This window comes from Crinia signifera, chromosome 6 (genome assembly GCF_055691185.1).
Source record: "Crinia signifera chromosome 6, ASM5569118v1, whole genome shotgun sequence".
Classification (NCBI taxonomy): Eukaryota; Metazoa; Chordata; class Amphibia; order Anura; family Myobatrachidae; genus Crinia; species Crinia signifera.
The window spans coordinates 115,923,754-115,948,051 of NC_139222.1; the positions used below are offsets into that span (position 1 = coordinate 115,923,754).

General features: G+C 42.2%; 2 protein-coding genes and 1 long non-coding RNA gene across 3 annotated transcripts in view; 1 reads left to right on the plus strand and 2 right to left on the minus strand.

Annotated features, from left to right (window-relative positions):
- Nucleotides 1-17,265, minus strand: part of DNAJC7 (DnaJ heat shock protein family (Hsp40) member C7) — a 35,632-nt gene extending 18,367 nt beyond the window's left edge. The window contains exons 1-3 of the mRNA XM_083146876.1: nucleotides 17,073-17,265; nucleotides 5,676-5,764; nucleotides 2,355-2,479 (exon numbers count right to left, since the gene is read on the minus strand). Of these exons, the coding sequence (XP_083003002.1) occupies nucleotides 2,355-2,479; nucleotides 5,676-5,764; nucleotides 17,073-17,146 (288 nt within the window). The 5' untranslated portion in view covers nucleotides 17,147-17,265. The remainder of the gene's footprint in view (nucleotides 1-2,354; nucleotides 2,480-5,675; nucleotides 5,765-17,072) is intronic.
- Nucleotides 10,084-11,985, minus strand: LOC146008022 (uncharacterized). The gene is made up of 2 exons (XR_014444445.1): nucleotides 11,667-11,985; nucleotides 10,084-10,225 (listed from the first exon to the last, which is right to left on the minus strand). It is a non-coding gene; the product is annotated as an uncharacterized LOC146008022 (long non-coding RNA).
- A 17-nt stretch (nucleotides 17,266-17,282) lies between the features above and the next one.
- Nucleotides 17,283-24,298, plus strand: part of NKIRAS2 (NFKB inhibitor interacting Ras like 2) — a 35,979-nt gene continuing 28,963 nt past the window's right edge. Inside the window, exon 1 of the mRNA XM_083146878.1 lies at nucleotides 17,283-17,303. The gene's annotated coding sequence lies outside the window, so the exon portion shown is untranslated. The remainder of the gene's footprint in view (nucleotides 17,304-24,298) is intronic.

The following is a 24,298-nucleotide window of genomic DNA, read 5'->3' on the forward strand; positions in this document are numbered from 1 at the left end:
TTATTTACCACAAATGAAGCACACTCCCAACGACCAGTGCGGACTAATCCATAATTATTGAGACTTGTTATTTACATGCTACTGAGATTTTATTCTAATGTGAAATTTTATATGTTGTACTTAAATGAAAACATACTACATAATGAAAGGCTTTGGGTCACATTTCTTGGGTGCCTTTGGAATTTGCCTTAATTGGAAAAACAATTGAAGATCTGTGTCGGGAAACCAAAGTAAGAATTGAGAATCTCTCTCTAAAGTGTAGAACGGATCTCTATTTCCACATCTACTCAGGTAATTTATATAGAATTGCCATTTCTTATATTGGTCTGAGTTGGTTTTAATCTATAGAGAACCCTCTGTGTTTATGTACCGTATATACTTGAGTATAAGTCGACCCGAATATAAGCCGAGGCACCTAATTTTACCACAAAAAAACTGGGAAAACTTATTGACCCGAGTATAAGCCTAGGGTGGGAAATGCTACTGGTACATTTCCCTGTATAATAATACCAGGAAACAACAGGCGGCTCCCCCTGCCTAATAGCAGGACACCACAGGCGGCTCCCCCTGCCTAATAACAGGACACCACAGACGGCTCCCCCTGCCTAATAGCAGGACACCACAGGCGGCTCCCCCTGCCTAATAGCAGGACACCACAGGCGGCTCCCCCTGCCTAATAGCAGGACACCACAGGCGGCTCCCCCTGCCTAATAGCAGGACACCACAGGCGGCTCCCCCTGCCTAATTGCAGGACACCACAGGCGGCTCCCCCTGCCTAATAGCAGGACACCACAGGCGGCTCCCCCCTGCCTAATAGCAGGACACCACAGGCGGCTCCCCCTGCCTAATAGCAGGACACCACAGGCGGCTCCCCCTGCCTAATAGCAGGACACCACAGGCGGCTCCCCCTGCCTAATAGCAGGACACCACAGGCTGCTCCCCCCTGCTCCACCACAGGCTGCTCCCCCTGCTCACCCCTGGGACACCACAGGCTGCTCCCCCCGCCTAATAGCAGGACACCACAGGCTGCTCCCCCTGCTCACCCCTGGGACACCACAGGCTGCTCCCCCTGCTCACCCCTGGGACACCACAGGCTGCTCCCCCTGCTCACCCCTGGGACACCACAGGCTGCTCCCCCTGCTCACCCCTGGGACACCACAGGCTGCTCCCCCTGCCTAATAGCAGGACACCACAGGTGGCTCCCCCTGCCTAATAGCAGGACACCACAGGCTGCTCCCCCTGCTCACCCCTGGGACACCACAGGCTGATCCCCCTGCAAGGGACACCACACACGGAGGGGGGAGGGAGCAGCTGCCGCTTACCTCCTCCAGGGGGTTTGGGGTGCGCCACTGACTGTCCCCTTCCACTTCGCTGCCCGGCTCCACTTTGAACAAAGGCGCGGCTACGGCAACATGGCCGCCGGCCCCCTGCACTGAGGACATGTATAGTGCAGGAGGCTGGCGGCCATGTTGCCGTAGCCGTGCCTATGTTCAAAGTGGAGCCGGGCAGCGAATTGGATGACTGGACGCAGAACAGAAGCCACTGACTCGAGTATAAGCCGAGTGGGGGCTTTTTTAGCTAAAAAAAAAAGGCTGAAAAACTCGGCTTATACGGTATATATAATATCTTAGAACTAATGGTAGAAAATGGGCATTGGTGCAGATATACATAAAGCACTATGGGCCTTATTGTAGTTCACTCTTTCCGACAAAATCCTTCTTAGATGGACAAAACCATGTGCACTGCAGGGGGGCAGATGTAAAATGTGCAGAGATAATTAGATTTGGGCAAGTTATTTTATTTCTGTGCAGGGTAAATACTGGCTGCTTTATTTCTACACTGCAATATAGATCTCACTTTGAAGAAAAACCCCACCCAAATCTAACTCTCTCTGCACTTGTTATATCTGCCCCACCTGCAGTGCACATGGTTTTGTCCAGCTAAGAAGGATTTTGTCAGAAAGAGTGAACTAGAATAAGTCCCTATGTGCTCAACCACCACTGAAACCAATGCCATCAATGAGCACACCTGCTGGCAGCTCTAATGCATTTCCATAAAGCTGCATCAGCCAAAAAAAAGTATAAAAAAAATCTCCAGGAACTGTACTTAAGGCAGAAAAAGAGTATATGCTACACAGCAGGGGTGGCCAAACCGGTCCTCAAGATCTACCAACTGTGCATGTTTTCCAGGCAATCTGTGGATCTATAGCAGGAATGAATGCAGCATGTTTGAAAATGTGACTGTTAGTATTGACTACAGCTGTGCACCAGCTAGGTGATCTGGAAAACATGGACCGTTGGTAGATCTCGAGGACCAGTTTGGCCACCTCTGCTATACAGGAATGTAAGACATACCTTCATGAATGCGTCATCGAGGCGCACTGCTTGCTGAGCATCCTCCAGTGCCTCCCGAAACTTCCCTAGCATCATCAAGGTGGCTGATCGGTTTCCATAGTAACTGGCAGTCTTAATGGAACAATCTTGAAGAAAAATAAATAATAATTGTTTGGAAATTAAAAGTTTAATCAAATAACAACTTCTATGCATAAAACAGCTACTCATTGAAGACATTACCAATATTCTTTTACTGGTGGAGTAAAATGGAGGGACTAAACGAACAACCAGTAAGCAAGCACACAGACCCAGCTCTGCACAGAGAAACAGAATATTCTTTTTTTTTTTACCATTTGAAGGCTGGATATAGTCAATACACAAATATATTTAAATATATAATGAATCTTCAACTTCACAACAGTCTCCCTCCTGCAGGAAAATCCCTAATTCAAAGAAGTTTTTTTTTTTTTTTTTTTTTATATAACTTCTGCAGAAGATCATTTTTATAGCTGGAGATAAGCTGGGTACAAACCTGGCTGACCTTCCTACCACACATACCAATTATCCTTCCCGATAGGTCCTGCCTGGGCTTTAGGGCTTTACATCTGGGAAGACATTTAAATATCCTCAGCCAGCTAAGAGGTCAGTCACCGCTAGTTTCTGCAGCCATTGTAAGCCGCCCGTACACACAGCCACATGCGCCAACATATCAGATATTGGCTGTGCTGCACAGCCAAGATGATGTCAGAGCAGACATATTGGATGCACACCCACTGACTAGCTTGCAAAAAATTAGCCTTTCACGCAATATATCTGCCAGTGTGTACCCAGCATTAGATGGGAAAATAGCTACATAATACACCATATGGGAGCAACTTCATACAAAAAACGAGTTGAAAGGAAATTGAGAAATGTTTACCAGATGATGGGAGGGAACATTATTCCACCACAAGAATTATGTAATGGTTATATAAGCCTTTTATACTGTAGTTCTACAGCCAGTCACATTAATGATTGTGGGACGTCAATAAATTTGATCAAGTAATAAAAACCCACCAATGACGTACTCTTACCCTTATATAGTCATACAGTTGGTATACAGAATACTGGGAAAATACTACTATTATTTACATTAATAAAATGTATGGCTGCTAGTAATAGTTTTTTTCTCTTTAACCACATAGCTGACATTACAAGGATCTTCAGACATTAAAAAAGGGACTTAATTATTAACTACTCGATAGTACTAAAGGGAATAAACACTGTAGTTGTGAAATACAGATTTACACTAGTTGCCAGCCCACGAAAATGACAGAGCTCCATGGAACTTGCTCACCTACCTCGGCCGTGTTGAGGTACGTAAGTGCCATCTAGTGGCCGTTCGTGCCCCATAGAGGGGAGGAGCAGTGTAAGGCCTTTATTTTATATATATTCCACCATTGGAAAGTAGGCACCAAAAAGACACAAATATAGAAATAAGCCTATCCAAATGTGAAAGCGAAGAACTAAGCGTGTCCATTAGTACCATGTTTCGCTGCACAAAGTATCTATAAATCCTGCACGGAGCAACAATGGAATTGCTCCAATACATTCCCCTGTTACTAAGGTATAATCAAAAGGCCTAAGGAATTACACTACTAGTTTACGGTTCTTGGGCAATTATTAAACTTTACACTTCTAAGACCTTATTACAAAAGAAAAAGAAAAAAAAAAACACACACAAACACACTTCCTGTAATACAACTGCATCCATCCCTCAATTTCAGTAGCAGTGCTACAACTAACAGGCACGTTGAGCATTTCTCTGCATACGTCAGCTGCTCACAGTCAACAAGGCTGTTTTTAGAGTTGATCCATATGGTCAGGAAGCAGCTGGAAGCAATGACTGGTCTGCTGACGTTACACACCAGTGTTGGCTGATAAAAGGTGGGTAAAGTTTTGTCATGGGTGACTCAGATGAATATTTTGGATACACAAATGCATCCCACAGGACTGCTGGGAAGTAATCCAGTAGTGCTTTAGCGGAAATATATTGACCTTAAAATACAAATGTATAACAGATATTGTATGTCTAACAAAGCCATTGCGTCTAGCTTTCCCGTGTCTAAAAATATAAGGAAATGTCTATGAAAGAATAAAATGCTGACATTGGTTTTAATTACTGAACCAATTTTCTGTTTGCAACTGGAATTCTCTGCTGTAAATATTAAGATGAATGAGGTGATTAAGAGAGACCACAAAAATATAAGTCGATGAATAACGGCAGTGAATGCAATCAGTGTTTCAGTTAATTGCCGCTAATAGAGTATTTTTAATCGAGAATATATGTCAACGATTTTCAGTGACTATCCGCAATTTTTTCCCCACACAGAAATGAGGTTATTAAAAATGAGATGTGGAAGATTACTGCAAATAACATTTTTAGCTCGTCAAACCAGCGATTATCTTCCTGGACCATTGGCAGAATTAACAGCCAATAAACAGATTATTGTAGCCGCTTTATTCACTGCATGTCCAAACCAGAAAAACACTACTGTATGTTTAGCTTACCCATTGTCAACACCAAAAAACTGATGTTGAAAAAAGGCGGACAGGAAAATAAAGTCATACCCGTTTCTTCTACAGAACCATAGTAGGATGGAAATGTGTAAACCAAGCTGTATCAGGCCAACTGACCATTCTGCTGCCATAAGGGTTGGGAGACTGCAGAAATCCAATGTTAGACAATCTCGAAAACGGATGGAATCGGGGACTTACCGCTTAGCAGAACAGGGAATTGCTGTGCAGATATGTGGCTTGCATTATTCTCCACGTGTTCTTAAATATTATTAATTGTGATCAGAACCTTGACATTATTTAAGTTTACACATAGTAGTTGCCTAATGTGGTCAATAACCATTATGTATTGTCTGAAAACATGCACCATGAGAGATAGAATATGGCAGCTCTCTGCCAGTAAAAGATACAATACTAAAACTGAAACAGTGACAAATTCCAGTCTCAGTACTTCAGAAGACACAAATAGATGTCCCAAACAAAAATATATCACAACCTTTCCTGAATCAAAAATATATCACAACCCTTCATGACTCAACCAAAGGGGTTTGTGTGTAGTACCTAAAAACAGCGCATACCATTTGATGTGCAGAGAGATTTACAAAGCATTTGTCTTCCAACTTAATCAAGCTAATCTTAGTGTCTGACATGAAGGAAAAAAAAAACTTGTCCAAGGAACCGACTGTTGGAACCAGTGGTCCTGTTATTCGGCCACTGCAGTTACACTGTCAGATAAGGGGTGGCAGGACTAGAATTCCAGTACTGCACCATTTTAGCGATACGTACCTATGGCCTTTGTATAGTAATTGTAAGCTTCATTGTAGTCCTTCTGGGCATAGAATGCATTTCCCTTCTCCTTGTACATCTCTGCTTCCCTGTAAAGATGGGAAACCAGTTAGTAGTTTCCTATTTAGTACAACATTACTGAAAACTACTGAAAGCTGAACAATAGAAATGATAAGTCAGAATAAGGGTCAGAACATGGAAGAAAATGCTTTTTATGATATAGACACGTTTCAGGGCACATTTTTTTTAGAATATAGAAACTGAATTTAAAAAGGCAGAAAAAACCCACGACCCATCTAGTATGCCCTCAAGTTTAAGGGGTGGTATTCAATCTGGGATACCGACTGTCTGAACATCCAGTCAGTCAGAATCCTAGGTCGTTTTAGCTCCATTCGACAGGAACTCGACAGTCGGAATTCAAAGTCTGAGGATTCAACAATCCACGGCCATTTCCGACAAAACAGATCAGATTAGTATTAAAGTTGGATCTGTTTTGCCGGAAACTGCCTTCAATGCTGTCTGAAACTGCAGCATTAAATAGGAAGGGGACGATATTTTGGCTGGCGGAAATAGCAGCCAAGATTGCTAGTTTGGGTGTTCTGGTATTATGGTTGGTTTAGTCACTAAACTTTAGTGGTTTGAGTTAGGCGATTAGGCAGTTCAGGGGTTTGTGTTAGGAGTTCAGGTATAGGGTAGCATACAAAGTGGTCTGTGTTTGTACAAGATGGACTATGAATGATAGGTCTTGTGCATAAATCGGTGTCCAAAAGAACTTCAATGTGCTCACAAATGTGCTTAAATGTTAAATTACCATGGGATAATTAAACTAATATATTGTTCTTTTTGTAGAGTGCCCTTGCAGGCCTCAGGTTTCTTTTGCTGCGTCACTCACCTATAACAACTGTGCCACAAGATTCTCAGCTCTGTGCCCTGACAGTACTAAATAATTTACCCCCAAATCTAAATCCAGTACTTGTTAAAATGCTTAAATGCCATGTCAATGTGAAAATAATATTTACCATCTATCATTTATAAATTCTGAACAGTAAAAGTAATAGAATGGAGGCTGAGAAACTTTAAGTAAATGTTGCCATTCGGCATAAAGAAAATCCTTTTGGGTGTGGCCATAGTGATTTTGTGGTCATCTGTAATGTGCAGTGCACATTGTTTTGCCCATATTGAGAACAATCAGGTCAGGATGGTGAATGCAGTCCGGAATGTGCATCCTGCTATGCTCCAAGGGCATATACTGGGCAGAGGTCCTCGTGGCAAGTCAATGGAATCCATACGCGTTTCGCTCATCCTGTGGCTCTTCTGCAAAGGCTGTGTCAGCCCCCCATCTACAATATTGAGGACTTATTCATGCATGGGTTTATATGTCTTACATTGACATTTGTCTGCGTATTTTTAAATACTGATTATATAATTATCATGTACACACAGTGTCTGAGCATCTTTACCACCCACCCTGCACGACATATTTTTACTTTTGTAGCCCGTGTAACTCAATATCAAAGGTCTTAAATTTGAAATAGACAGACCTCTAAGGGCCTCATTCAGACCTGTTAGAGCTGCTTTTTAGCAAAATGGAGAAAGCCATGCTGCACTGTAGAGGGGCAGATGTAACATGTGCAGAAAGTTAGATTTGGGTGGGGTGTGATCAAAACTATAACCTAAATTGCAGTGTAAGAACAAAGCAGCCAGTATTTACCCTGCAAAGAAACAAAATAAATCCCAGTGATTGGTAGGTAAGAAACTTCATATTTAGTAATTACCATTTTCACTTGCTCATCCTCTGAACCACATTATATAAAAATCTATAAAGATTCAAGATTAACATTTTAAGTGTTTTAAGAACATTCTTTGCCGTACAGACCTTGTTGTGGGGTCTAATCTCTGTATGTATACCATATATTTGCATTGTTTATTATAATGCTTAAAGTACGCCCCCTCTTTTTGTACCACCCGTAGCCACGTCTCGGATTAAGTCGTTCTGACGAAACTCGTTGAGTTGGTTTTATATAAAAAATTACTTGTCTGAACGAAGCCTACAACTCATTTAAAAAATGGACCAAGAGAACTTTTATATAAAATCAGATAGTTATACCATGTTGATGGACTAACTGTACATACATATCTTATTTCGACAGCAGACCAATTACTTTTTCTGTTCATAATATTGGTAATATGGGAATGATGTGAAAAGTACTGTTTGGGTGCCCAAACAGTCAACTTTTGCACATTTCAGAAGACCACATAAGGCTGCGAGCAGAAAGGAGTCCCACTGTGGTTAATAGTGCCCAAAAGGAGTAACAAATGAATTGCTCAGTAGGGGAAAAACAATTGAAATCTATTTTTTGTGTGCCTTAAAGCGCCCTGACCTAGTTGTGTTTAAGCAAGACCAAGTGTAAAATATGCTACCTTATGTAGCATTCATTGTCAATATATGGGAACAGTAACACAAAGTTTAGGTGAAAGGGGAAGCTTAAGGTGCCCATACACTTCTCTGATTTGGCCTGATTTCACCTGATTCCGACGGAAGGGGCTGAGATCCAATCCGATGCATGGTCCCGTGGGCATCGGATCGGAGGTCGGACGGGCTGCACATGACAAATCGGTGCAAGACATAAGGAACTTATTTACTCAGAACATTACAGCACACATGTTGGTCCTTTTAATAGAAAGCATTATAAATATTAACAGGATTATTATGCACAGTGTAATATCCATGTATATGGCTGTGTATTAGGGCTTATTGTAACTAATTAAAGATAAGCATGTTGTAAACCATATGGCACTACGTATAGCATCAAGTGAAAAGAGGAGGTTTTTAGAAATCTCACAGTATGGATGTTACAGCCAGGCATTATTCATTAAGGAAGCTGAGGTACAATGTAACATGGTGTCTTTCAGGAGGTATCATGTGATCCTGTGCTATCATCCTGAGCGTGCCAACCCTCTGAGAACTCCCACCTCCAACAGGAAGCGTGCAGAGATGGTGCAGTGCAGTAGTGAATGAGCCTGGCTGTCTGCTGCAAATCTGTGCTGTTACCTGAAGCAGGAGACGGGATACCTCCACTCTGCATCAGACATAAATAGCCTTACATGTCCAGCTATCCTTTGTAAGAGAATAATGCCTGTGCCTTTATTACGTTACACAAGCTGGCAGACACAGAGTCATAATACAGAGAGACAGGTCGAAACAGTTAAATCAAACACTGTTCTAGAAAACACACCTTAGTCAGTAACAAATGGGGAAATGAAATAAACTTAAAATGAGTACAACTATACCAGAATGTAAAGAGCAGGAGCTGGTGATGTGTGATATCATGGTGGAATGTATTGTGGACAGTATGGGCCTAATTCTGGATGACTCGGTAAGCTGCAAAGATCACAGCTTACAGAGTGCCCGCCTCATTGTATCCCCTCGCAACCATACGAGGATGTGCGTTATTAACACACATCCTCGCGCATGTGCCCGCACCAGGAGAAATCATTCCATGGTTATCTAAGGAACATGGAATGATTTCTCCTGTGCTCACAAATATAAGTCAGTAGAGACTATGCGCGCGCGCGCGCACACACACACACACACACACACACACACTAAAAAGTAGGACAGAGCATAAGCATTTTAGGGGAGTAATTCCATTTTAGAATTAGGACCACAGAAACGTTCCAAAGAACAGCGGCAAATCCATCTTTCTTGCATTATAGTATATAGCAGTTACAGCTGGATACAGTATGTTGGACACAGCTTGGGTTTCCCAAAGTCTGCTTTCATAGACTAGGTTTTAAGGCACAAGTCTAGATTGTTAAATTAAATTGACTGAGTGCTTGTGCTCAAGTATGGGTATCCTTCAAACCTGGACTGCAATGGTGGTGTTTGGGCAACTCTGCGCCAAAAGGATCTGAGCAATATTTTTTTTTTCTTTTTAGGGGAGTTTTTTTCTCTTTTACAAAATAAAAGATGGACAAAAAAGAAAATGGTCGAGTCTTGCCTCCAAACTTGACCCATACCAAGAGGGACACAAGGCTCCACTTACCTATTAATTTATGATTGCCCCTGACTCACACGAAGCAGGAATGCTGTTTAATCCCAAACAGCAAACCCAAAATAATAAAGTAAACGGCAGAATAATTCTCTGGAGTTCCAGGAGTGTGCATCCTCTCCTGAGGGCACATTTTTTCTAAACTGGCTTGTGGGTGGGGACATAGAGGGGAGGAGCCAGTACACCCTGCTGAAGATTTGATGCCTTTTTCCTGCGGAGGACCCTCTATTCCCATCGTACTGAGACCCCAGTATCCCATATGGATGATAGAGAAATATGGTTAACAATATTGTTCAGTGTTTACCTGTCAACACCACCAGTGTGTACACACCTTTATGGATACAAGATACCACTCCTTCTGTTTCCCATTTTAGCTCATGGGGGTTTATTTATTGTTTGCTAGTATGAAGTGCTATACAGCGGACATGGTTTAGGTAACATTCGGTCGCAGTCTCTTTACTGTGAGAGCCACATTGAAGGCAATAAAAGAAGGTGCAACTAGAAAGAGAAAAAAAAAACCTGACCATTATTTTATTTGCTTTTAAAAATTGGAAATGTCGCCGTACTCTTACTAGTAGTGTAGGAAATATATGCAACGTCTTCCTATAATGTAGGCTATACGGTATATAGAAGGTGTCTATACGGTATATAGAAGGTGTGTCTATTAAATTCCAGGACTGTACAAGTAGTAAATGAATGAAAATGTGTAGGAACGCATCATCATGCGGATGTGATAGCGTAACCAAGAGTACTACAAAGCTGTTTTGCATCGGTTAGTTAAACGACTACACCGTGTGCAATCAAATATGGATAAAGGCAGCTGGCTCCTACTGCACGACAACGCGAGGCCCCACTGTGCTCTCAATGTGAAACGCTTTTTGGCAAAACATGACATCGTAGATTTTTCACCTCCTGACCTTTACTTGTTCCCAAAACTTAAGACTGCTCTGAAAGGGCATTGATTTCAGGACGTAGAGGACAAAGAAAAACGTAACCGCTCAACTTCGAAGCATATCTTCAGGAGGACTACGAAGCGTGATTCCAGAATTTGTACCGCCGTTCACAAAAGTATGTGAGTGCCGGAGGTGATTATTTTGAGGACTATTAAATGTATGTTTGTTTTTTATTATTCATCCCGTTGTATTAGCCCTAGTCCTGGAATTTAACACACCTTGTATAAAATCTGCTGCTGATGTTCAGGCATAATCTAAAGTGGCTTTAAGAAACTCATAGTTAATAGATATAATTTTCACATCTTTGTTGTTGTGTGCATTGAATGTTTTCTTTATGAAATGTGTTCTCATGCACAGACTAACATTCTTTTTATTCATGTAATAACAGGTATATTTACATAAATTATCCCAGTGCCGTTTATTGATTATTTTTTAATTGGGCTGACTACCCTATAGAGCAGCAGAGGTAACTGACTGTTTCTCACATTCGCTTCCTAGTTTTGTTATTGACCTAATAGACATCTGCATGTGTGCTAGCATAAGGGTGGTGGGAAACGGTGGCACACAGTGGTGACTCTGGCATATAATGGGCATTAGGAGGTCTCTGATGCAGTAAAAAATTGGCATGAGGGGGTCTTTGATGCCATATAAAGAGGCTATATAAAGGGGCATTAGGGGGCTCTGGATTGCCAAATATGGGCATGAAGGGACTCCGAGCATGCATAGCAGCATGAAGTGACCATGGGCTGGAAAATAAAGGTGCATGAGGGGGCTCTTATTTGAATAGTAAGAAAATGTGATGACATTTTAAACAAAATAACAGGGTGTGAATGGAAAAGCCTCAAGCATCAAGTTAGACAATCAATAGGACAACATTGAAAAGGTCACTAGGAAATGTCGACATTGACAAAAGGACGACATTAAAATGTTGAACATTAGCTTTTGTGTCCATGTCAACACGGACCCCAAATTAGTGCAGTGCGTACCCTCGCTTCATTCCGCTGGGCACACTTTACCATTCCCAATCACAGTTGAGTCCTGTTGGACCAGATTTTTTGCAGGGAGGGAGGAAGCAGAATCTGGTCACCAGAGCCCGACCACAGTGTCCCCCTTTTGCAGTGTCATCATGTCTATCATGAATATCTGTCACTGGAGGAAATTACATTTTTATTTATGCAGCAATTATGACTAGGTGCCCAATGAAGCAATTAAATTGGTACTTGTGTAATAACTGGGTGCCCGAATTAGAGATAGGGCCGGAAAAAATCGCATCGAATGCAACCAAATCGCATGCGATGCAATGGATGCGATTTTCCATAGGGTTCAATGTTAAAATGGTCCTGTTCATTTCCCCACTATCCAAGTGGGCATAGAGTAGATTTTATATAGCATGGTGAGCGCAGCGAGCCACCGAGCCCGAAGCATGGCGAGCGCAGCAAGCCCCGCGAGGGGACACTGAATACATTTTAAGTAATCCGCGTGCGCTCGCCGCGCTATACAAAATCAACTCTATGCCCACTTGGATAGTGGGGAAATGAACAGGACCATTTTAACATTGAACCCTATGGAAAAATCGCATCTATCGCATCGCATGCGATTTGGTCGCGATGCGATCAACGCGATTTTACAGCAAAATCGCGTGGCATCGCATCTGATTGTATGCCTTAAGTTAAGGCATACAATAAAAGAATCGGGCGTCCAGATATTACACAAGCACCATTAAATTGTTTACGGGGGGACCAATAATTATCGTGCTTGTTGCCTTAAAAACATAGTTTAGCTATACAAAATGGTAAAGCCCCATCTCAAACAGGTGTCTTTCCCATGGCCCTGCAGCCGCACCTCTGCTCTCCAGGACACCGTGCGCTGAGCACCCACCTCTTCTTGCTGCTGTAGGAGCCTGGCTTCCAGCATGCAACTCCTGGCAAAGGGAATGTTACCCCCTGGCAAAGGGCATGTTACCCATAGCAATGAGCATGTAGGTAAGCGGCACTTATGTGACATAATATGTACTAAGCATTACAGTGTGGCTTAATGTGTATGCCGGTGTTTTGTAGAATGTGTTATGGGCATTACGGTGTGTGGCATAACGTGTAACGGCATTATGGCATTTGGAATAAAATGTAATGGGTGTGACATGTGTAATAGGCATTACATCAATTTTTGGCACTGCCCCTATTTTTAGTTTGTCTGGCTCCAACACTTTCATCCTGGCACCTAGATTTAAAAAAAAAAAAATTGTCATGCCCTGTATTACCAATGTCAACCAATCAACCAGCTACCAAATAACTTACCTTATTGCAAAAAACAAAAGAGGAACATTAGTCTTCTCAAAAGACTTCACTATTCAATTGTTTGCCGACTGGGCAAAAGTTCCTTCTGAGGTGGCAAGCAGAAATCTGCAATAAGATGGCTATATGTTCATGCTAACCAGCACTTGGCAAAGGTGTAGCTACTTTACGCATCTAAACCCAGTGCATTTGGACATGAGCAACGTGATATGCAAGTCTTGTTAAAGTGCCAGAATAATTGAATAGGAAAAATTTGGCACCACTTTATTGCGGATGTTGTTAATACAATTTGGAAACAGGAGACCACAAATGACCATAGCAGCTGAAGGGTGAGAGTAAAGTACGAAGCTGAATTATAAGGTGGGCAAGGCCATGTAACAGGAGCCACACATCAATACAGAACAGTTTTTGATGCTAGGTTACCCTTTAAGGGTAAGAGCAGTGAAATGACTGGACCAGAGTAATAAACCCAACAACTCCTGGAACTTAAAGTGCTTGGTATTTAATACTAAGACTCCTTTTACTAGAATGGTCCCTTGGTGTGGCTGGATCTATGTATTGCTGCTGTTCAAATACATAATAAGCAAAGCAAAAATACACCGACTGTCCGGGATTGGTTTTATTATATGAATATCTTATTTAAAAAAAAAAAAAAAAAAAGGTATCCAGACATCAATAGTTGAAAGGGTTACCACTGGCAGCAATTCAATGCTGCTGTATGGGCACGCATACTCAGAGCTGGCGAGCAGAAATTGCGAAAAGTGCCGACATGACGTTATGAACAGCACTTTAGCCGGATTAAGATGTTTTTGTGGCTAAAGCTGGCACTTATGGATCAGCAATAAACAACAGGCACCCAAACAATCGTATACTGCACCATCTAAAGTGATCGGGGGGGGGGGGGGGGTCCTGATTCAATTAGTTGCCAACTGAATCTGCCCCAGAGTGAAACGCTTCAGAGCTGGTTTGGGAGCATGTACCTCCTATATACTTGTCTCTACTGTGTTTTTGCTATGAATGCAATTTTCACCTGCTGTTCTTTTCTCCATATACTTCAAAAGTGGTTGTTATAGGCCAGGGTTTAAGCCAGCTTAGATAGCCAGAGTGATATTTAGACCAATTGCGAAAGATCTTATTGTTTGTTAACACTGTTATGGTATGCACACACGTATCGATTTACTTTCAATTCGATTTGCTTTCGATTTCGCCTACTAAACCCCCTTTCGATTCGGCCTTTGCTTTTACATTCGATCTGCACTTTTGCATTCAATATCGAATTTGACTTACATTCAAGGCACAGTGTACACATTTGAGTAAAGCCCTGTACACACACATCGATTTGCTTTTGATTCGATGTTAGATTCAATTTTCTATTAGATATCGAATTTTATATACATTCATGGTACATTGTACACATTCGATTTACTAGATCGAATTAGATATTTCCTTGGCTGCACAGTAGATTTTTCTGTTCGATTTCTGTTCTAGAGAAAACGGGAGCGCACATCGAATGCATCTCAAAAACCATTTGATTTGATTTTGATTCTAAAAGCAAAATCAAATCGAAAATCTGTCAAAATCTAAGCGTGTGTGCACCCCTTTACAGATTACATATATACAAATAAGCAAAACAAGGACATCCAGTTCAAGACAGTATAGGACAAGTACAGTATACATAACATGCTAATTAAGGCCCATACACACTGGGCGACTGAGCTGAAAGTCGCTCAAAACAGGAGGTTTGTATGGTGTGTGTATGGCCCGGCGATGAGCGCTGCTGCACGCTCCCGCAACATCGCCAGGAAAGCTGTTCATCTGCTGGTTATACCAGCAGATGAGCGGCTTTGCATAGCGCTGAGCTATGCAACGCCGTCCCTGGGCAGGGGGAAAGCCGCTCAGTGTGTATGCACTGAGAGGCTTTCCCCCCAGCGATGATAGCGATCATCGTTGTCCAAACACGCTGGGCATAGTGTTTATGGACCTCAAAGCAAATGCTTCGAAAGCTAGTAGATGTAATTTCACCTGCTGCCAAAAGATAGTGTTTCCAAGCCACGGGGACACTTAAACACACACACATATATATATATATATATATATATATATATATATATATATATATATATACATACATACATACATACGATCTGCACTAGCAGGCATTACTGAGTGAGATAAGAATTAGGGAAGCAGAAAACGAAGGGATTTGAGAAAAGGAAGGGCACACGAGGGAAAAGGGCCTTTTCGTGAGAGTTCCAATTCTAAACGGGATACACACACACACATATATATATATATATATATATATATATATATATATATATATATATATATATATATATATATATATATATATATATATATATACACATACATACACACACACACATTTTCAATAGTTGGGTACAAGAAATAGACAAGGTGAGGAGTGTACTATAATTGTGACAGCTAGATCAAATAAAAATTATTTCAGAAACTATTTTTCTACAGACACCTTTAAATTTTGAATTCTATTCATTTTTGTTTTCACACTTTGGTTAAGAACTAGTGGGGCAGATGGTGAAGAGATAAAGTGGCGATAAAGTAGAAGGTGATAAAGCACCAGACAGGCAGATGGTCAACAAGTATTTTTTTTTTTTTTTTAGGAGTCTAGTTCTGGACACTGTTTAAGTGTACGGCAGCCCCTCACTACACAATGCTTAGGGCACAGTGCCTACCTACACTCGGGCACACTATTCTATTCTCCCTCCATGCCCTAGTGGATGGTAGGGCATGAACTACCGCGAGGGGGGGGTGGGGGAGAGGAAATGAAAAACCCTGTGTCGACCTTCTGCATTGTCAACCTGCTGCCGGTCGACCTTTCTTGTGCCGACTCAACGACCGCATCCGTATAGGACAGTCTTGACAACTTCAGTTTTCAGTGGACGTCTTTCTCTTATTAATGACATTACCAAAATGCTTTCCCGTTCTCTCCTAATATTTTGCATTGATTGTGGCTACGTTCTCAGCACCAATCTATCCCTGCTCTAATCCTTCTGAATGGCACAACAAGAATGATCTCCTCTGGCACGAATCTACAATTCCCAGGACTAGTTCTTAACCTTGAGAATTCAATTGAAACTATTCACAATACAGCAACACTCCCCTATCAAAGATTTTTGGCATACTGTGCCGCATGGCCTTCTAGATCTGCACCTTGCCTTCTCTGAAACCATCCATGCTACTTGCTTGACCAATCTTCAATATCAAGAACTGACTCCTCTGTACAGGATTTTATAGCACCACCTGACACTAGTCCTTCTGCTCACTACTAGCTACCTTCATATTCCTCTAGCACAGGGGTAACCAACCCTGATCCTCGAGAACTATCAAAACATAAACTGGTGGTAGATCTGTAGGACCAGTTTGGCTACCGTAGCTCGAGCACCTATAATGTGAGCATTACCCCCTTGTTGTTAGAGGGTAATGCTGAGACTCAGCATCTCACGTCTGTCCCTCCTCTGACAACCGGGAAGTTTGGTGGGTTGTATATACTGTATAACTTTATATGATAATTATTATTTTCTTTATATAGGGCTGTTTCTCCAATTAGAACTCGGCACTTACCATCATAGGCCCAAGGTTTTGTTTTTTTGTTTTGTTTATAATAATGCTCACAGAATTCAGTATTGTCATTGTCAGCAGAATAAAGATTATCCCCAGTAACAGGACCCCCTGGGCTGACGTGATGACATCGGGACAATATTTAGCAATTACCACAATCATGTCAACCTCAAGCTCTAGGAACAATGTATACCTTTTTTTATTTGCAGACATGGTTGTCAGCATAACAACATAATTATCCCACTCTCATAACAGCCCTGCAGTAATATACCCCTATCATTGCTGCGTAACAGAGGCGAGCATGGCAGGGGGGCAGGAGGGCACAGGGCTGCCAGCAGCCACTGGGAAGTGTCACATCGTGGGTGAGAGGATTCAGTCAGGCCTCATCAGCATAACACACCATCCCCCCTCTCTCTCGCTGGATGACCCCACCACACGTGATCAACCCCAACAGCTGCTGCCGCTGTTCCCCAGAATATACACCACCAATATCCTACATACCTCTCCAACTCATCCGCGCTTCTCTCCGGTTCCACCGGCGCCATCATCACATCGCAGTCCACGGTTGCCGCCATCTTACCACCGGCTTACAAGGGAAGGAGAAAGAGACGCGACTTCCGGGTCCTCCGAGCCATCAGAAGTGCCAGATAATGAATGCAACCCAACAGCTACCATAGAGGCGAGACTCGGCAGGCCGAAAGACGCCCCGGAATTGCACATTCGGCCATCTTGGTAAAGGGCATCGTGCGTCATCCGATTCCGTTAAAGACCGGAAGTTGTGTTGCCATGGTGGTGTTAGTTAGATGGGTGGTTCTCTGGAGTGATGACTCCGGAACATAGCTCAGTAGTTGATGTATGGCTATGACAGCTAACGAGCCGTCTCTCTATTCGCTAAGTGAATTACCATTTGTTAATAATTTTAGAATAATTCTCCGGTATGCTTTCTACCAAATGATGTCAACAAATCTATCACAGGGTTGCCTTTCCTGACCCTCCTCTCCTTCAGGGAGAAAATGCTCTGTTCCTGGATTCCCTGGTAATGTATGATTGCCGGCACCTGTGGTGAGCTAGGTATTGATAAGAAAGTTGTTTCACCACAGGTGATGGCAATCATACATTACCAGGGAAGTCCAGGAACAAAGCATTTTCTCCCTGAAGGAGAGGGTCAGGTAGGCAACCATGATCTATCACTGTGTGCCAACAACTCCATAGCTGGGGTCTCACTACAATTGGGCATACAATACAAATATCTGGCCTGGATGTTTGGAAAGCCAATCTGGCGATGGATGAATAAACATCTGCTCATAATGGGTGGGATTCTCTAATAACCCTGGCCGCACATCACAGGCATTCAAATTCTTAATAATCGCATATGCAGTAACATATGCGATTATTAATACAAAGGCGATGGTCGGCCATTTGCAGCAAGTCCCCCCTCCCTCCCTGAACCCTTACCCGGCTGTGAGGGCTCCGCCTCCTCCTCCCTGCACCCGGAAGCGGTGCAGGAAGGAGGAGGTCACTGGCTGCAGGAGGGGGGTTGGGCGGAGTTTGACACGAAGGGAAGCCCATAGGCTTCCATGGGGTTACGCCATCTAGAACTGGCATAACCCACCGCAGCAAAGTCCCGGTGGTGGGGCTTTGCTGCATATGAGAATGCGGTACAAACCCTGAAAACTGGGTTTTTACAGCATTTTTTTTCGAGCATCTCGCCCAAAGGGTGAGATATACTAAGCCTAGAAAAGTGGAAAAGTATACCAGCTGTGGCGGTGGCATAGACACCACTGCACCCAGATCCCTCAGGCTGAGGTAACTTGTATGTCGCTGGTGGCGGCGTGGGCAAATACATGATCAAAAAGGAGGGGGGGGGGGGGTTTGGGGGTCAGGCTAGCCTCCATATAAAGCAAGTTTGTAGGTTTTCGCAGGGCCCTGACAATTTGCACACACTGGCCCTTATTCAGATCTGATCACAGTACAAATTTGTTCTCAAAATGGGCAAAACCATGTGCAGATGTAACATGTGCAGATAGAGTTACATTTTGGTGGGGTGTGTTGAAACTGAAATCTAAATTGCAGTATAAAAATATGCAGCCAGTAATATACCCTGCACAGAAACAAAATAACTCTCCCTCTACATGTTACATCTGCCCCACCTGCAGTGCACATGGTTTTGCCCATTTTGAGAACAAATTTGTACTGTGATCTGAATAAGGACCACTATGTGCCAAAAGGGAGTTAACGTTCTGAGGACTGGAGGCTTAATTTGTTGCCAAATAAATTCCTTAATCTGGATATAATAAATAAAATAGAGAACATAGGGATTTTTTATTTGAAAATCAGAGCTGGTCTAAGCGGACTAATGGTTCCTCAGTCCAGCTACATATGCATTATCAAAATCACCCTTTTAGTTGGGATAAATGTTTTTACTTCATGGTTTTTTTTTTTTTTGTGTTTAATTAAGAAAAAGAAAAAGAAAAGCATACATGGTATAGACATAATAATAAACAAAAAAACAATAGCATACATGATATAGACATAATAATCAAATAATCAAACAAATAACCTCACTGCCAGTACATTATAGTAATACATGTACTGGCAGGTGGTGGTAAAAGTTTAGTAAGAAATCCCCTTTTCATAAACAAGTGTAGTACATTGAACAATCATACCCATATATAGCCCCATTTTATTCTAAAACGGTGCAGAGCCATTGGAAAGAGTTAATATGTTGTTAACCTCACCACATGTTCTTTAGTAAAGAACATGTGGTGAGGTCAAACATGTTCTTTAGTAAGGGATGGTAGTGTTAATCAATAAGGGATGGCATTCAGACGGTTAGTAATCCGACATCATAATCCCGAATAGAACCTGTGGTGAGCCCGCAAGGATCTTTCTTGCTCTCGCCCCCCTGTCAGAGTACCGGCTTTTGGTATTGTGATGTTGGTATACTGACCGTCGGAATCCCGACTGTCGTCCCGCCATACCACACCCCGTTAGGGATGCATTTCTCACAATTATGAGATTAACTTCCAGGGAGGAATGCAGTTAAAGTCAGCAATTATGCTCTGACATTGCCTTCCTGGATTTCCCCCCTGGAACCATCCCTCTTGTTATATGCCTCTGAAGGCTATACTCTACATATCATCTCTACTTCACCTCCACATTGTGTTCTATCTTTCTTTTGTGTTACTGAAGGTAAGGTCTCCATGCTACTTACACTTCCTTTTCAACCTATACCATCAATCCAATTGTCTCCCATCTCCTCCAAATTCTCTGCACGAATAGTCATCTGTACCTTACTCACTGTTTTATCACAACCTAACTTTTTACTTTATGGCCATCCCTGCCTGCATCTTTCCCCTGTATTCAGCCTAGAATGTTGTGGTGAGACTGTTCCTGCCAATACTGTTGTATTACTAGACTGGCTCTCCATGTCCTCTAGAATTGAAGTCTTCATAGCCCTCACCAACTTCTTAATATATATTCAACCTCATCACAAGATGCCATCCTGTTCTGATCTGCCTCTGACCTACATTTCTCCACCTCTTTAATTGCCACCTTTGACTGTTACGTCTCCCTTGATGGTTCCCAATATGCAGAGCCAGCCCTAGGCATAGGCAAACTAGGCAAATGCCTAGGGCGTTTGGAATGCCTAGGGGCGCCAGAAGCTTCTGCTGATTAAAATGATATGCAGCATGCCTATATTCTGTGTGTGAGTAAGGCTGTATCTGCATATGAATTAGTGTATAAATCACTGTAACATAGAAATCCGTATGCGGGTACAGCCACAGTCGCACACAGTATATATTCATGCCACATATCATTTTAATAATCGGAAGCTTCTTGTGTGTCCTGGTCACATAACAATTCAAATAAGAAGAATTTTCAGCAAAAAAGGCACCTAACGTTAGCAGAACTGGCCAGGAGCTGCATGGCCTATTGAGGCAAGATGTATGAGGAAACACCTGTATCTAAGCAGAGGCAGAGGTTACAGTCTTAGCGGCTGTGCGAGTGCTGTCTGCGGGTGGGTTGGTTGTGCAATAGCATTTAGCATATGTGTAAGGGGCATTATGTGTGTCATCTATAAATGCATTAATAATGTGCGACATATGTGTAACAAGCATTATGTGTCTCATGTGTATAAGGGCATTAATAATGTGCAACATATGTGTAATGGGCATTATGTGTGTCCTGTGTATAAGGGTATTAATAATGTGCAACATATGTGTAAGGGGCATTATGTGTGTTATTATGTGTATGAAGGGCATTAACCCCTTCCTGACAGAGCCAGTTTTTGCGTTCCTGACAGAGCCCTTTTTTTCAAATCTGACATGTCTCACTTAAGTGGGGATAACTTTTTTTTGCTTTTACTTATCCCAGTGATTTTGAGATTGTTTTTTCGTGACACATTGTACTTCAAATTAGTGGTAAATTTGGGTCGATACAGTCTGTGTTTTTTTGTGAAAAATACCAAAATGTCGTGAAAAAATGGAAAATTTAGCAATTTGCAAAATGTTAAATTTTCTGCTTGTGAGACAAATAATCATACCACTCAAAATAGTTAATAACTAACATAGACCATATGTCTACTTTATGTTGACATCATTATTTCAACTTCCTTTTCATTTTTTTGGACACTAGGAGGCTTACAATATGAATAGCAAATTCTCAAATTTTCAAGAAAATTTCAAACACTGATTTTTTTAGGGACCAGTTCAGTTCTGATGTGACTTTGAGGGACTTGTATGTGAGACACCCCCATAAATGATACCATTTCAAAAACTGCACCCCTCACAGTATTCAAAACAGCATTTTGGAAGTTTGTTAACCCTTTAGGTGTTTCACAGGAATTAAAACAAAGTGTAGGTGAAATTTCAAATTTTCATTTTTTTTGCAGATTTGCAATTTTAATACATTTTTCTAAGGAACACAGTACATTTTACTAGAGAAATGTGACTAAAAATTGATTCCCCCAATTCTTTTGTTTTCATAAATATCCTATATGTGGCCCTAGTGTGCACGTTGACCAAACCACAGGCTTCATAATAGAAGGAGCACCTACTTGATTTTGGAGCCTCCTTTTTATGAGATTATTTTTTAGGCACCATGTAGGTTTCTAGGCACCATAAGATGCTAAAAGTTAGGAACCCCCCCACAAGTGACCCCATTTTGCAAACTACACCCCTCAGGGAATTCATCTAGGGGTATAGTGTACATTTCAAACCCCCAGGGGTTTCACCAATTGTGGTACAACTGGGCAGTGAAAATGAAAAATTAAATTTTTTACACAAAAATGCAGTTCTGGCTCAAAATTTTTCATTTTCAGAAGGTATGAAGGAGAAAAAGCACCCCAAAATCTGTGCCCCAATTTCTCCCGAGTACGGCAATGCCTCACATGTGACCAAAAAATACCATTTGGGTGCATGGCAGGACTCAGAAAGGAAGGAGTGATTTTTGGATTTTGCAGCTCAGATTCTGGTGGAATGTTGGTGGGTGCTATGTTGCATTAGCAAGACCCCCCAAGCACCAATACAGTGGAACCCCCCCACAAGTGACCCCATTTTGCAAACTACACCCCTCAGGGAATTCATCTAGGGGTATAGTGTACATTTCAAACCCCCAGGGGTTTCACCAATTTTGATACAACTGGGCAGTGAAAATGAAAAATTACATTTTTTTACACAAAAATGCAGTTCTGGCTCAAAATTTTTCATTTTCACAAGGAATGAAGGAGACAAAGCACCCCAAAATCTATGCCCCAATTTCTCCCGAGTATGGCAATGCCTCATATGTGACCAAAAAATACCAGTTGGGTGCATGGCAGGACTCAGAAGGGAAGGAGTGATTTTTGGTGGTGGAATGTTGGTGGGTGCTATGTCGCATTAGCAAGACCCCCAAAGCACCAATACAGTGGAACCCCCCCACAAGTGACCCCATTTTGCAAACTACACCCCTCAGGGAATTCATCTAGGGGTATAGTGTACATTTCAAACCCCCAGGGGTTTCACCAATTTTGATACAACTGGGCAGTGAAAATGAAAAATTACATTTTTTTACACAAAAATGCAGTTCTGGCTCAAAATTTTTCATTTTCAGAAGGTATGAAGGAGAAAAAGCACCCCAAAATCTGTGCCCCAATTTCTCCCGAGTACGGCAATGCCTCACATGTGACCAAAAAATACCAGTTGGGCGCATGGCAGGACTCAGAAGGGAAGGAGTGATTTGGGGATTTTGCAGCTCAGATTCTGGTGGAATTTTGGTGGGTGCTATGTCGCATTAGCAAGACCCCCCAAGCACCAATACAGTGGAACCCCCCCACAAGTGACCCCATTTAGCAAACTACACCCCTCAGGGAATTCATCTAGGGGTATAGTGTACATTTCAAACCCCCAGGGGTTTCACCAATTTTGATACAACTGGTGAGTGAAAATGAAAAATTACATTTTTTTACACAAAAATGCAGTTCTGGCTCAAAATTTTTCATTTTCAGAAGGTATGAAGGAGAAAAAGCACCCCAAAATCTGTGCCCCAATTTCTCCCGAGTACGGCAATGCCTCACATGTGACCAAAAAATACCATTTGGGTGCATGGCAGGACTCAGAAAGGAAGGAGTGATTTTTGGATTTTGCAGCTCAGATTCTGGTGGAATGTTGGTGGGTGCTATGTTGCATTAGCAAGACCCCCCAAGCACCAATACAGTGGAACCCCCCCACAAGTGACCCCATTTTGCAAACTACACCCCTCAGGGAATTCATCTAGGGGTATAGTGTACATTTCAAACCCCCAGGGGTTTCACCAATTTTGATACAACTGGGCAGTGAAAATGAAAAATTACATTTTTTTACACAAAAATGCAGTTCTGGCTCAAAATTTTTCATTTTCACAAGGAATGAAGGAGACAAAGCACCCCAAAATCTGTGCCCCAATTTCTCCCGAGTATGGCAATGCCTCATATGTGACCAAAAAATACCAGTTGGGTGCATGGCAGGACTCAGAAGGGAAGGAGTGATTTTTGGTGGTGGAATGTTGGTGGGTGCTATGTCGCATTAGCAAGACCCCCAAAGCACCAATACAGTGGAACCCCCCCACAAGTGACCCCATTTTGCAAACTACACCCCTCAGGGAATTCATCTGTGGGTATAGTGTACATTTCAAACCCCCAGGGGTTTCACCAATTTTGATACAACTGGGCAGTGAAAATGAAAAATTACATTTTTTTACACAAAAATGCAGTTCTGGCTCAAAATTTTTCATTTTCAGAAGGTATGAAGGAGAAAAAGCACCCCAAAATCTGTGCCCCAATTTCTCCCGAGTACGGCAATGCCTCACATGTGACCAAAAAATACCAGTTGGGTGCATGGCAGGACTCAGAAGGGAAGGAGTGATTTTTGGATTTTGCAGCTCAGATTCTGGTGGAATTTTGGTGGGTGCTATGTCGCATTAGCAAGACCCCCCAAGCACCAATACAGTGGAACCCCCCCACAAGTGACCCCATTTTGCAAACTACACCCCTCAGGGAATTTATCTAGGGGTATAGTGTACATTTCAAACCCCCAGGGGTTTCACCAATTTTGATACAACTGGTGAGTGAAAATGAAAAATTACATTTTTTACACAAAAATGCAGTTCTGGCTCAAAATTTTTCATTTTCACAAGGAATGAAGGAGACAAAGCACCCCAAAATCTGTGCCCCAATTTCTCCCGAGTACGGCAATGCCTCACATGTGACC